We start from the raw sequence: 14646 nt of genomic DNA, 5'->3' as shown, positions 1-14646 counted from the left end.
GTTGATAAACACAGCGCGAAGTTAAGTAAAAAACGAACCTTTCCTGGCAGCACTTGTCGAAGTCTGAGGCTGCTGATTGGGACAGTCTTCATCAGAACTAAAATCTTAGGAATTCGCGTCGTTGCTGGACTCATCACTGCTGCTGGGGTAAAAAAATCAGCAGCAGCAGTGGCTGAAGTTTCTCAAACCGTTGTCCGCCTTTGCAGAGTGTGCAGTGAAACAGGACACACTTTTAGCCCAACTCGCCGCTACCTTGGGTCCAAATTTCACTCGCGATGCCGTCTACCCGCACGAAACGCAAACAAATGGCACGGAAACTGAAAAAGGGGTTTCCAATGAACACGCCAGATGGCGTCAGTTGTCTGAATAGCACCGTTTTTAGTTTTTGCGGGAGGTTCGAAAACCATCGTCAAGGAAAGTTAACGATGATAACGATGAGCTAAGAAAACGGATGACACAGGGGGGATTCCCCAGTCACTTTCCAGCAATTTCTCTAGGACCTCATCAGATCTTGTTTGTGTGATTGGTGGCCACCGACCTACGTGGCTACCGCCAAGAAACAAGGCTGGCTGATTGTAGCAGGGCCACTAGTTCTGTTTTATTACACCACTTGAATGTGATTGATAAAAATGTTTTTAGCGCTGGCCTGCCCCTCCAGCTCATATTACATCACTATAGCGCAAAATTTGAGTCCTGTATTATTTCTCGCCTTTTTTTTTTTTTTGGTTGGGAAGACATCTTTTGTGGCTGGAGTGTAGCCGAGTGAGTTACCAAAGGCTCATTAACATCATCATCATCAACAACAGCCTACTTAAAGGAGTACTGACACGAAATTTTTATGTTACGTTTTTTTCGCTGCTATGCGTGCCTACCAGCCCACTAAACATAGAATGACAGATTAGACGGTCGAGCGCAGCGTGAACATTCATTTACGGCATCGTTTATTCGTGCCAGTTTCGGTTTCAACTGAAAAACGCCGAGCGGCCGCCATGACAGCATGTATAACATGACATCACCATTCTTGCCGTATCGCTGCCTCTCTGGAAGCGCGCGCGAGCGAGCGCACGCGCGCGCCCAGACCGGCCGAGGTTTTCGCCGTCCCCACAGGCCCGGGCAGCATGACGTCAGTCCCAAAACCATGACGTGTACACACGCCCGAGCAGCGCGCGCCAACCAAAGCCAGCGCGTCGGCTTCGTCACCGGGACCCCAACGTCGACAGTTTGGGGTACGTAGCAGATGATGTCACGTCGGCCCTCTCTGGGCTTTCTCGTGCGGGCGAAGATTAAAATGGATTTTAAATATGTTTCGCTGAACGGTTGCTGTTGAAACTTGCTGGGAGATATCTCCTGATAAAAAGGAAGCGTTTTACATAGTTATCTCAGCTTTGAAATTTCGTGTCAGTACTCCTTTAAGTCCACTGCAGGAAGGAGTTCCTTATTTCTTTCCTCAATCGTGTCAATGGCCTTCCCCTTCTCCTAGACACATCTCTTGGTATCCACTCCGTTACCCTAATTGTCCACTGGTTGTCGGTTCACCTGACCACATGACCAGGCCAAGTCCATTTCTTCTTAATTTGAACTGTGATATCTTTACTGAAGTTTGTTCCATGATCCAGAAAGCTGTTTCCTGTCGTTAAGTGTTACTCCAATCATTATACGTTGGGCGACCTAAGTGTGCTTTCCAGCTGTTAAGTAAGGCGCCAAGTTTCGCTTCGTATGTCACCACCGGCAGGATGCATTGGTTGTATAGTGTTCTTCTGAGTGACAGAGGTCACTTACTTTTCACGATTAGGGAGTGCTCGCCGAGTGCACCCCAGCCTCCCATTCAGTGCCAGATTTCTCTCTCGTGGTTGGGGTCGGCACTAACCATCTGGCCAAGGTAGTTGCATTCTTTTACCTGTTCTAGTGTTTTGTTTCTAAACTGAAGAGAACACCTTCGGCATGCTTATTTATCGTTACTTTAGTTGTTGTTTTTTTCATATTTATTTCTAGCCCCATGGCCATGCTTTCTGATTGTAAATCCTGAAGCATTTTATTTTTAATGTCCCACAGACTCACTTAGCAAGAGTATGTCATCTGCAAACCTTAAATGTTTAAAGTATTATCCGTCTATCCATAATCCTGTGTTTTCTCAGTCAAGCTTCCTGAATATCCTTTCCAGGCATGCTGTGAACTGTTTTGGTCAGATGGTATCTCCTTGTCATACGCCCTTTCGAATTGGCAGATTGTCACTTCGCTTGTGAAGGATTATCCCGCCCGTACATCCCCTATATATGTCGTCTAGAAGTATTATGTAGGTCCCCTTTATTCCCTGGTCTTTTAATGCTTCCAGCACTGCTGCGGTGTGTGCGGAGTAAAATGTTTTTTTTTTTTTTTCCAGTCTATAAAAGCCACGCAAAGGGATTCTTCTACTACTTGACTGACGGCATGGATGTGATCCATTGTTGAGTATCCTTTTCTAAACCCAGCCTGCTCTATGGGTTCTTGGGTATCTAGGCTATCACCATTGCAGTTAACTATTACTTTGGTAAACAGCTAGCACGAGTGCTACTAGTTTTTTCGAATTGGCTACTTAGTTCCCTCAAAGTGAACAAACATATGTTTTTGTCTATCACTTATGCTATCACTTATGGTACTTCCCCTCCCTCCCTCCCCCCCCCCCCTTTTTTTTTTTGAGGAGGAGTCATGGCATTATCGGAACTACTAGTCCTATCTATGAACAAATAGTTGGAACCCCGATAACCCTAAACACGAGCCCAATTTCTTTGTATGTGGCATGTAAACACCCACATATACCACATTTTTATTGAAGCCACAACGAGCTCTCCCAACCAATAAAAATCAGCAACCGCATTTAAGGGACATTATCCGTCAAGTGCCACAGATCACACAGCGCAAAAGCAGGGCCCCGGATATGCCACACAGAAGATTTTGATGGTTTCAAAATCCATTTGTAGATGGCATCACAGCACACACGCGCTGCCTCAGTTTCGAAAATTTCGTCCATAGATAGTGTACGTGTCCATTATGGGGTTGGCCTCCTTTTCCCCATTGTTAGCTAAATTTTCCAGCATATTTCGGCAGACATTCCGTCAAAAGATGATGGAAACCAATGACGGCGCTGCACTGTCATTTAATTAAAGGAATTGTTGAAATTGTTTTTGATAGCAACGTCACGGATGGCCCAGGTGGTGACGGCAATTATTTAGAAACTTCTGGCAACCAAAGCAGACCCACAGCATTGGTGCTTCATATGTCTCCAAACACCTCCAGTCTTCCTTCAACAAAGGGGTGAAGGATGAAGACACCACAAAAAAAAAAAAAGGTCAATATTGTAAGTAAACCTATTTTCGGGCATTTTCTCGGGTGGACGCTGCCGACAGAAACTGCTGATGCTAGCTTTTTCGCTCAAAAAGAACCACTCAACGCTCTCACATTAAAAAGAAATTGGCGGAGCTTGCACTAGTGGTACTAGGCTGGAGAAACAGTATAGCTAGCGGCCCCTCTCCCTTCGTCGGAGACTCAGCTGTTGCACCCCAGATGAATTTCCGAACCTGCCGCTGAAAGTTCTCCATCACTGGGCGGACACGGGTTCTACTAGCATGTTCTACCAAAAGTTACCATATTTTCGCGCATATAACCCGCACCAAAAATGCAAAAATTTAAGTGGCAAAGTAGGGGTGCTGATAATACGCGGGTTTCTTAATCTCTTAGTGCAGCTTCACGGCAATGCGCGTCATGCCGTGAGGCTCCCACGCAGTAACAATAAGCCTTCCACGGCAGCGATTGCGCAAAACATACAAGGACGAGCGCACTCTAACAAATGAATTTTGCGCCTTTTCTGTCTACGTAGTAGTATGTGACGTGTTGCTTGAGCAGTACCTTTGGTGCAACCCGTCCTGTATCAAAGGTGCGAGCAATATGCGAGGATTTTTTTTTTTCTTTTCCGACGGGCTGAAAGTGGGGGTGCAGATTATGAGCAGGGGCGGGTTATACGCGCGAAAATACGGTACCGAGCGCACGTGAGTGTGTGCTCGGTATTTTTGGGGGGTATTTTTTTCCGGTAATGCTGGATGACGAAACTAAAAGCTTAATAAAGGGACCATGCAGACAAAATTAAAGTTTGTTTTATTCTAAACATTTCGTGTTTTATAGTGCCCCCAGCGGTATAAAACACGACCTGTTTTTGTTATGATAGAAAGTAGTCACTTCATGGAACATGCGGCATGCTCGACAAACAGACTCACGTTAAGACAACGTTGCTCACGTAAGACAACGTTGCTTACGCAAATCGGCCAGTTTCGTGTAAGAAAACTCCAAAGCGGTGGACTGCTATGCAGCTAAGACAAGCATAGTGCGTCCAGTACCAACAGCAGTGCGCATCGGTACTTCTATGTTTACGTGTATTTTCGCAACTTTCACTGTTTACCCCATTATTCTTACTGCTGTAAAATGAATATGCACTACATTTCAGCGCAAATAGCTCGTTCAGCAAGCTTTCAAGCCGGGCCGAATTTGTGTTTGCTTTTGCCAGCTTCTGCCAATCGCACAGCTGGGCACATATGACGTCATAGGTTCTGTTGCGGGAATTGGGCTAGTGGGTTGCATGGCCATTCCCTTTTTTCCTAATTATGCAGCTTATTTGAACGAAGAGTGCATTAAAAGTGGTGTCAGCATGATTCTAACGAGGCAATCTTTTGAATGAACCAAACTTGCGTTTTTTCTGCATGGCCCCTTCAAGCATCTCTGCTGATAAAACTAAAGCACGAAACTGACCAAACCTCAGAGCGATTGTCTAGCCACATATTCATTTACACGAGCCACTGTGCGAAGATCAGCGTGCACTTACACGACAGGGTCCCCAGGCTCTTCGCTGCCGTCCTCCACATCAGGTCCTCCACTCGCCTTGGACTGTTGTGGCTGGCCTGCCGATTCTTCGCTGTTAATGTCGCCATTGGCGCTGAAGTAAGAGGCAGGCACGAATAAGCGTTCCCTGAATTACACAGCAAGGGTGGTTGGACGTTATCCACTGACTGCCAAAGACAATGCCGCTGCCAGGGGAAAAAGTTGGTGTAGCTTGAACAAGTGGCACAAGGCTGAAGAAACAGCAAAGCTGGGATCAACCGACCTTCTTAAAGGAGCCATGAAGAGAAAATACAACTTCGTTTAATTTGAAAGAACTAGGATTGAGTATCTCACTCAGCTCCATTACAGCCACAAAAGATGTTTTTTTAACGAAAAAAAAAAGCAAGAAGTATTTAAAAACTTCCAAATTTTGCACCTCAGTGACGTGTTATGAGCAAGAACGACGTCATACGGGCCAACAATAAAACAATTTTCAGTGCGTTAACTGCACGTTAGCATTCAAGTGATGCGGTCAAATGGAACTAGAGGCCCCATTACAGACGTCCAGTCATGTGTCGTCGCGACAGGTCAGTTAGGCGGCCGCCAATCGCACAAACAAGGTTGCGTGACGTCATAGAAAAGTTGCGGGAAATTGGCTAGGGGTTCGCGACTGCTTCACACGTTTTCTTTAATATCTCCGTTGTTTGTTTGAAGATTGCGATGATATTGGTATCATTGTTATTGGGACTAAGCAGTCTTTTTAATAAACCCAACTTGTATTTTGTCTTCACGGCTCCTTTAAGGTTTTGCGAAGTTTTCCTAGGTTTTACTGGGCCTTGCCAAGGTTTGTTAGGCATTGCGATGTTCTTGCTAGGCTGGGCTATGTGTTGAGAGGTGAGGCAAAGTTTAGCCGGATTTTTGCAGGGCCATTCCAGTCGGTCCCCAACACTGACAGTGAATCCCAGGGGGGAAGAAGTTAGGTCGACCCGCAGCTCCGCTCTTTGTCCAGCCTCGCTCCACCATTTCAAGCTGCGCCAATTTTTTTTGTTGTTTTTAGTAACTCAAGAAAGACAATCCCCTTTAAAATGGTGTAATAAGGGGTGCACATATGCATACTCCCCTTGTACTCACACTTGAGCAGGCACGAATGCCGGATTCACTGTTACAATACCCCATCTGCGGTGGTGCAACCTTTACATGTGGCATAGTTTTTTTTCTTAGAATTTTTTTTGCTAACGCCACTGGACTACGCTGTTAAAATCAGCGAACAATCCACAAGACAACCGAAGGTATGTTGCACGGTCTCCTTTCGCCAAGAAACTTGCACAACACACATCACTTGTCGCTTATGACACAGAATCATGGTTAGTGAGCCCCTGCGACTTTACATTGTCTGACAGTTTTAGTGAAAGCATGAAAAAAAAATGAAAAATGAACACGCATTTTTTTTTAGGTTTAATATAAGTGCATTGCAAACGCTGATGACACTGTTGAGAGTTGCAAGCTCAGATGTGCTTAGCGTGGCAAGGTATTTAACACTTGAGAACGTTCCTCCAATTTTTATCATGCACGACCGTCAACATTTCGCACACGTCGCAACTAGCAATAGTACTCCCAAAATTACAAACCAAGTACAACACTATGATTGCCACCCACCCTCTCACTGTTGAATGCATTCTTTTTCATTTATTTTTTTTTTTTTTCTTTCAGATTTTTGGTGTTTTACGTGCCAAAGCTACACCCAGACTCTGAGGCGCGGCATGGTAGAGGTCTTTAAATTAGTTTCGACCACCTGGGGATCTTCAACGTCCGCTAAAATCTCAACCCATGGGCATTCTCGTTCTTTGCCTCCAAAGTGTATTCTTTCCAGCCTTTCCAGCGGACTCGAAACACCAACCCAATAGCCTGTAGGTGCGCAGAGCAATTTTTAAGGGGCAAAAGAATTACATGCCTCATCAAATGCAAAAAGTGACCATCCTCAGCTTTAACACGGATGCTATTAAAGGGACCCTGCAACAGTTACCATCGACTGCTAGGAATGTATTTTGTGGTAAAGTTTATTGTCCCAGCAATCTCCTCCCGCTAGAATTATGAAAAGCCGTTCACTATCACCGAAACTACGCGCGATAAGAAATCGCGCATAATCGTTCCCTCTCAACTCAACCGCGGACAACGCGACGAAAGCTGCGTGCTCTCTCCCGGAGAGGGGGCCGGTTAGCGGTATTCTCTTCTGCAGGCTTCGATATATCACAGGCCAGGGAGTTTTTTCCCTTTCTCCGCAACGTGGAGGCGCGTATTTCCGGTCTGGTGCCACGAAAAAGCAGGCATGGATGCCTGCTCACAAGCGTGCGCTCGGGCTGGTAGGGCGTTTTTGAAGCAATAAACGTTTGTGGTCCCGTTGAAAGGGAAGTATTGAGCTTATCACTCAAACTCCGCACGCACTCAAAACACAAAAGAAACGGTGCGGTGCATGCGGTGTCACGGGCAAGTCTTTTTTCAGGGTTCGCTGAAGGACGTCCCAACAAAAGACGGCATCCACGCAGTCTATGAAAACGTGGTCTATTGTTTCGAGTTGCTTGCACAAAAGACAAACTGTTGTCCACGGCACCCTCCTAGATTGATAGAACAACGTTTAGCCTGATGGGTGCCCAACTACAGGTGAATGTGACGACACATGAGTCGAACAGGTGCACCTCCGTCTGTGGAGAACCGGCCACGTTAATTGTCTGCCTGTCGGATCAATGCACACCAAAAGATGAAGAAACAAAAGCGAAGAAGGAGAAGGCGCAAACACAATGTAACAGCGAACAAGTCTTGGATAAGTATCTGTAGGCTGCAACCTTCTAACACGTAAGCATACTTAAGAGCTTGCAGATTTGTTTCATTTAGCGAGGTATTAAACAACGGGTGCCCTACTTTGCTGTAATGCACGGGACAATTTAACATATGGTCTCCTCGATTTGGCTGCACTTTCTGCACCAGTTGAGGCGGTGAGCACTCTCGCACTCACTTTGCCAGTGCAGCTAGCGCCACCTGCACTTCGGCCCTCGATTTGACGCTGTGCTGCACGAGTTCTTCTACACTTCTGCACTAGCCTCTGTGCGAGTTCTCGTCTCGTGCAAGGCGCAGCATGCTTTGGCGCGTTTTTTGGTGCGCATCATAGCAGACGGCTCCAGCATGATACTTGTGTCAGTAAACGAAGTAGAAACGACAGCGTTTCCCGTTTTAGACAAGAATGGTCGTCACGTGCAACAAGATAGTGTATTTGTGTACGAAACACAAGGTGAGTGCAGGGTGACGCCATTTCGAGAAAAAAAAAAAAAAAACGAGCTCACAAACACGGACCTCAGCAGACAACGTTTGTGCACTTTTGCCCTCGATTCGGCCGCTGCACGGAAAGCGCTAGTGTACGGCTGCACTCGCACTGAAAGAACTGGCACTGCACTTGCACAGCACTTTTGTGAACTAGTGCAGAAAGTGTAGCCAAATCGAGGAGACCAACAGTTGTTCCCAGCAACCTGCTACACAGCAAGACTGCCAGGAAACCTTGACATTAAAGGAGTAGTCACACCAAATTTGCGTATTTCAGTTTTTTGGGTCCGATGAGTCCATACTACCCCATGAAACATAATGCACGAGTTAAGAGTGGCTAAAATGCTCTCGATTATGAATTAAAGTGCTATTGGGCCCGGGAGCAAGCGCGGGGGCTCTAAGGCGGCCATGACGTCACATTTTCTGGTCAAGCTAGAAGGCAACCTTTTACAACGCCGCTTCCCCCCCATCTCAATTAAAGATTAGTTCCGCCGCATTCATCCGGTCTGAAACTGGCCAGAGTCATCATGGCCAGTGGGGCGAAACAGGACAAAAGGCACCGCGACCCCACCAAAAGGTTTCCTTTGTGTTGTTGTCGATTTCGTTCCAGCTAATGTGCGTGTCGCTCACTGAGAGGGAAGGGACGGACCACTCCGACTTAGACGGGCAGTACGCTTCTACATTCCAGACCTATGTCCCACGTCACACAGCGACTGAGCCGGCTGTTTCTCGGTCTCTCAAAACTGCGGCAATAATATCCATTTAAATTTGGTTCCAAGCGACGTTTGACACCCAAAATCGTAGGAAGGCAACTTGGCAACGTTATGAAGCAAACCATATCAGTTTTCAGAAATCGAGCTCCTTCAAAGCGGCACTGAAGTTAAAACACAAATTGCTCTAGACCTAGATTAGCTCACCGAGAACGCAAATATACTACCACTCTTACATGTGGCTTTTTTAAATTAAGGTAGAAAATGGCGTAAACGCAAAGGCAGGTGCTGCCGCCACTGGCTCTACCGTGCAACTTGCACTAGAAGTGCTTAAATCATCTGGCTTGTGCAACGCCTTTCCTGGCTGCTGCTGGATGGCGCTACCCGTCCACACTTGGCGCAGCGGTACCACTTTTCGAGGAAGCGTGGAAGCTACGCGAGAGCGGTTGGTTTGACACCAACATTCGCGGGGCCTCAAAGGCACAATATGTTGTTCATCAACAAAGTGTCAGTACTGATTACGGGTCCCATGGAAGAACATTTTGCTGAGTGGTCTGGAGCTGCAAAGGATGTGGGAGTTCGGGAAAGCACGACTGATTTGACTGAACCTGATGAAACCACTTGGTACGTGGCGGCGTTATGATCAGTTGCTTCTTTACCGCTATACATCACGGCTGCCTGCTTGCTTCCGGTTTATCGTGACACAAACAGTGACTGCAGTCACTGCTCGTGTCACGTTTGATGAGCGTTTGATTAGCGACTTCGCAGCAATTAGGCCATCTTTCGGCACCAAATCAACGCTAAAATGGCTGCGGGAAGGTCAGACTTTCGTTTGAAACCAACTTTCTGGTACCCTTCAGTGCCCCTTTAACGAGTGAAATACCTTGCAAAAAATCTTGCAAAATATCTTGCAATATTTTGCAATACCTTGCAAAATATTTCTCTGCAAAGCAGAGAAATATTTTGTCTTTTCAAAAAGAAAAAAAAAGGTTATATCAGCATGTAATCGAAATTGACAATGCAGCGGAGCATATCTACAAACCACAATTTCGATGATCCTTGCATTGCTGAAATAGCCCACTAAGAAGCTCATTTAACACTCCAGTTAAACTTTTTTTTAAGTGTTTTTGTATAATTACCCATGAAGGAAGTTTCGCTTGAACCAACCTTTTCTGCGGTTCCAGAAGTCGGTTGAGTTAAAGCTCTACTGCAATGCAACAAGAGATCAGCAAACGTAATCCATCAAGGCTGATTTGTGTCTTTCTCTTCTTTTCCTTCAATTGTATACTAAAGGGAGACCCAAGGGTCACAGTTGTGCATTTGTGGATGACCCTCGCAGCAAAGAGAAAAACAAAAAAAAAACAGTTAAAGAAAGCTCACACTGTCTTTTCGGGAGGCTCTGCAGGCTGGTCTGCGTCGTCCTCAAGCTCTTCAGGAAATGCCTGAGAGAAGACTTCGCCAATCCTGCAGATGCTCTCTCCATCCACAAAGCTGCAACAGTAAAAAATCAATACCCAAAACAAAGGAGCATATTAAAACCTCTTCACTGAAACCCTAATGCTGGGCACAAATACCACGAGCTATGTGATTTGGCACTTGTCGAAAAAGAAAAGAAAAAGAAAATGTCAATTATGTAGTCAGTAGACTGACAAACTCATCCACATGCATACTGGCAGCTCATTCTCACAAAATCAAAAACTTTCCCAACAAAAACACGGGTTCATTTGCCGGACAAGCAAAACAGTGTCCCACTCCATGCATTTCTTAGATTCGTGACTTTCAAGCTGCAACGTTTTTAAGTGCAGAGCACTTTAGGGGCCTGCGTTGTCGTCGTAGCTTGTTCGCTGTCACAATGTCAATCGGCTGCCGGAATCAGGAGCCACGGCAAGCTAATGTTACGGCGTAATGGACCCAAACAGAGGCTTCGAAGAACAAGCAGTTTTTCGAAACTCCTTTCAAAACTCCTGAATCGCTGGCGCTCGTCATACATCTCCCCGTTGTTTAGCACAAAGTAAACTGCAGTTACATTTGTGGCAAAATCTTTGTATATAACCGGCAGCCCCGTGTCCATTTAGTTAGAAATGCCCGTTGAGTTGGTTTTTACGATAGAAAGTGAAAAAGTGGCCGCCAAAAATGACGTGTTCCAAACTGCGTAGCAAGGCGTTGGCACGTGCGGGATGAAAGCAAGCACAAAAAGAACAGAGCTCCTGCTCGTTCTGTTCCAGGCAGGGGGCACGCGAGCACTGCGAAGGCAGGAAATTTGAATTGCAATCGACAAACCCCCGTTTTAATCATGAAGACAGGAGTGAGACAGGGCAGTGAAGAGCGTGATGGGTGGTAGCAGTGAGCAAATGACGGCGCCACAGCCCTTTGTGGCGAATCACTACTCTGCACTTGCGGCAGCTTTCATATTGAGTGGAACGGCTTTAGTTTTTCTTGATCTAATCAGCAAAAGACCAAAGCAACGTCTCATCGATTTACAGGTCACAGTGGTTATAACAATACATCAACATTCCAAATCATAGTAAATGCGTACTGTCAGTCACAAATTTTGGCACGGATTGCCAGTGCATTAGAAAGCCAGCTGTGACGATGTCCATGTTAACCACAGGATGGATTTGGAATTTTTTTTTAAGAAAGGGTTAGAATTTGGTTATTGCAATACTCACCTAAATGCCTGAAACCAATAATTAACAAAGTAAGTTCTAAACATTGATATTTAATTACCTCAAGTTACTTATTCTACCGCAACACTCACCCAGCCCTAAAACATGCCTGCAAGTTCAGCATCTATGCTACTATGGCAGCTTTTTTTAAACTTGGGAGTGGGTTGAAATAGATCATCCTAGACATAGGTATCAGGAGTACGATGTGTATTCTGCTCCATACTCACCACTTATAATTTGTATGTTTATCAAGGACAGCTTACGCATGCGCAGCACTACTACGCTGACAAAAGCAAGCTGCCAAAGCAATGGCAGCAATATTTCACAGCGATAAACGGCCAGACGTCAACAAAACTTGCAGACCGACAAAGAAATCTGACCACATATGCTACCGTGTTTTAGGGGGGGCATGTGGCAAGTAAAACGACTTTTCTATTTATTGATCAAATTTGGAGTATTTATGTAACTAACCAACTAAAATCTGTTTATTAGGGATACCGTCTATACTTTTAAAGTTAAAAACTAATTACCTCAAACGTGCTTTCAGCCAAATTAATTAATTAGGAAAGAATTCAACAGGATGTTTATGCCTGTGTGATCAGGAATGTCTCTTCTGGGCAAAAAAGCTATTAGATTGTTGCGTTACATCCCTCAGGTATAAAAAAAGAAGAAAAGTTTCGCCTTCCTTTCAAAATCGGAAATAGTTTCACATCAAAAAGAAAGTGAAACCTCTCATTTTTTTCTGGACATCTAAAGGAAATAAGGCAATAATCTGATAGCTTCCTTGCATAAAACAGACCTCCCTGATCACACTGACATACATTTTCTTGAATTCTTGCCTCATTAGTATATCTTGAGACGACTCTGTGAAGGTAATTAGTCTGGTAACTCAAAGAGTATAAATGATATTTTTAAACTGAATCCACTTTTTTTTATTAGGATAGCTAACTACTAAATGCTCCCAATTTGATTGCATTTCATCCGTAAACAACAAAAATAGTTTTACTTGCCACGTCCCCCCTTCAATGGAGAAATGCAAACAGCATTAGTTTGAAACAACTGCTCTCTGAAGGATAGGTGGAGAACGAACCAAGTTATAGCTACAGCACTGACACACTTGTCAAACCGACATCAAGTTAAAAACGCCTCACCAGCTGTCGTCTGGCAGGTCTACCTTAATGGCGTCGCATATGAGAGCAGATTCGTTCACGCTGTTCGCCTCCTCCGATACCGGCGGCCTCAGCTGCTGCTGCTGACAGGGCACTGAACCTGCAGCGATACTGAAAAAAACAAGCAGAAGATTGGGCTTGTCACGATGACACAATTTTAAATTTTAATTTTTGAAAAAGGCCCCAAAAACAAAATACAACTTAGTTTATTTTGAAAGACCTAGACTTTGGTAACTCACTCAGCCCCATTCCAGCCACGAAAGACGCCTTTTTAACCCTTGCAGCCCTGGTGGTGTCAATTGATGCCATCACATAAAAGTTCCTCTAGCGCAGGGGTTCTCAAGCATGTTGGTCCCAGGAAACCCTGCTAAGTTCCGTTAAGTGCCAAGGAACCCCCCCTCCCGCCATTTTTCATTCCGTTCATGCTACATTAACGTGCAATAAATTCAAAAGCAAGCAAGGGTATCGTTTTTTTTCCCCCGTCGACTTTACGCGAATGCGTACGCTAGCGGCACCTATCTCCAAACAGGAGAAATGCGCATGGGGGTAATATAAGGCCGAGATTCAAGTGCAATAGTTTAACCACGTGGCCCGTTTTCGGAGTCTGGCTGGCTACAAGCTGCTGGCGAGATTTATTGCGCAGCTCGCGCGTTTCTGTTATGCGCCGAGATGTGCTTACTGACACTCAGGTGTGAGTAATGAAGGTTCCTTAGATCGATCGCACCTCAAGTTCACCATATAAGACTTTGCGACTGCGGAACCAGTGAAAATTTACCAGTGGCTCGCGGAACCGTGAGGAGGGGCCTGCGGAACCCACTTTGAGAAACCATGCTCTAGCGCATAGAGAACAAAACCAAAACTTTTGGGGGGAATGTTCTCCAGTGATGCCTGTTGCTATAGATATCACCGTTGTTTCTTTTTAGTGGAGCTGCATGCTACAAAGAAGAAGCTCTGGTGAGGACGAAACCACGACATCGAGGCTGAAAAAAATGGCGGTTCGAGTGTTATTTCGAAGCTTGTAAATCTCTAAATACATGCACTACGAAGCTGAATTTTTGTTTGTAGGTTTGTGTAGTCAAAGTTTAGGAAAATATGCGAAAGTGATGTCTCTGCTCGACATAAAATTTTTAATTGCCAGATGTCCTTATTAATTGCATCCTTAATAAATATTTTAATACTTGCACTTTCAGCTCTGTGTTTTGTTTGGGGGCTTATGGTACCCTAAAATTTAGGAAAACACACAGAAAGCATTGTCTTGCTTTAAATAAAAAAATTGGGGCTGAAACAGTTAACCAAAAAAAATGCAAGTAATACTGCAAAACATTGAAATTTTGTGCTACAGTGACATAGTATGGGAAGGCATGAAGGAATATGGGTCAGAGCACAAAAAACATCTTCATCAGTGCGTTAAATGAATGCTAGCATTCAGGCGACGCGATCAAACGGAAATGGAGGCCCAACTACAATCGCCTAGTCATGTTTCTTGGCAGGAGCTGCGGTGGGAAGCCGCCAATCGCACAAACACGATTCTGTGACATCACAGATACTTCTCCACAAAGTGGCTGGGGAGTAGTCCTGACTTCATCGGCTTGTTGAAGTTTGCTAACCGTCCCCGGTCAGCAGTCACCGCGAGGCACACGCTCACAAGGGCTCGGCATTTTCCTGGTGTTTTTAACACGTTACACATTGCGCGCCAAACACTGAAGCCAGCTACAACAGCTCTGCCGTTAAAGCGGTGTGCCTCAAATGCTCGTCAGAAACTCGCGACGTCACTTCACACGCGTGGCCCGGCAAGCAGCGACTTCAGACCTTCAGGCAACTCAGCCGCTCAGCTCCGGCGACGGGGCGGTTGAATGCCTCCACCGGCCTCCACAGTTTTCTGACGTCCACACAAAATGGCGAGGCCATACCGTGTTTCTGTCATACACACTCCCAGGGCTGGGA

The 14646-nt window shown here is 45.4% G+C and overlaps 1 protein-coding gene across 1 annotated transcript in view; it reads right to left on the bottom strand.

Annotated features, from left to right (window-relative positions):
* Nucleotides 1-14646, bottom strand: part of LOC144138367 (uncharacterized) — an 85725-nt gene that overhangs the window by 64913 nt on the left and 6166 nt on the right. Inside the window, exons 3-5 of the mRNA XM_077670614.1 lie at nt 12685-12813; nt 10248-10358; nt 4850-4960 (exon numbers count right to left, since the gene is read on the bottom strand). Of these exons, the coding sequence (XP_077526740.1) occupies nt 4850-4960; nt 10248-10358; nt 12685-12813 (351 nt within the window). The remainder of the gene's footprint in view (nt 1-4849; nt 4961-10247; nt 10359-12684; nt 12814-14646) is intronic.

This window comes from Haemaphysalis longicornis, unplaced genomic scaffold (assembly GCF_048455015.1).
Source record: "Haemaphysalis longicornis isolate Haplotype H1 unplaced genomic scaffold, Haemaphysalis longicornis Haplotype H1 scaffold_5, whole genome shotgun sequence".
NCBI classification, from domain to species: domain Eukaryota; kingdom Metazoa; phylum Arthropoda; class Arachnida; order Ixodida; family Ixodidae; genus Haemaphysalis; species Haemaphysalis longicornis.
This window is presented reverse-complemented; position numbering and strand designations above follow the sequence as displayed.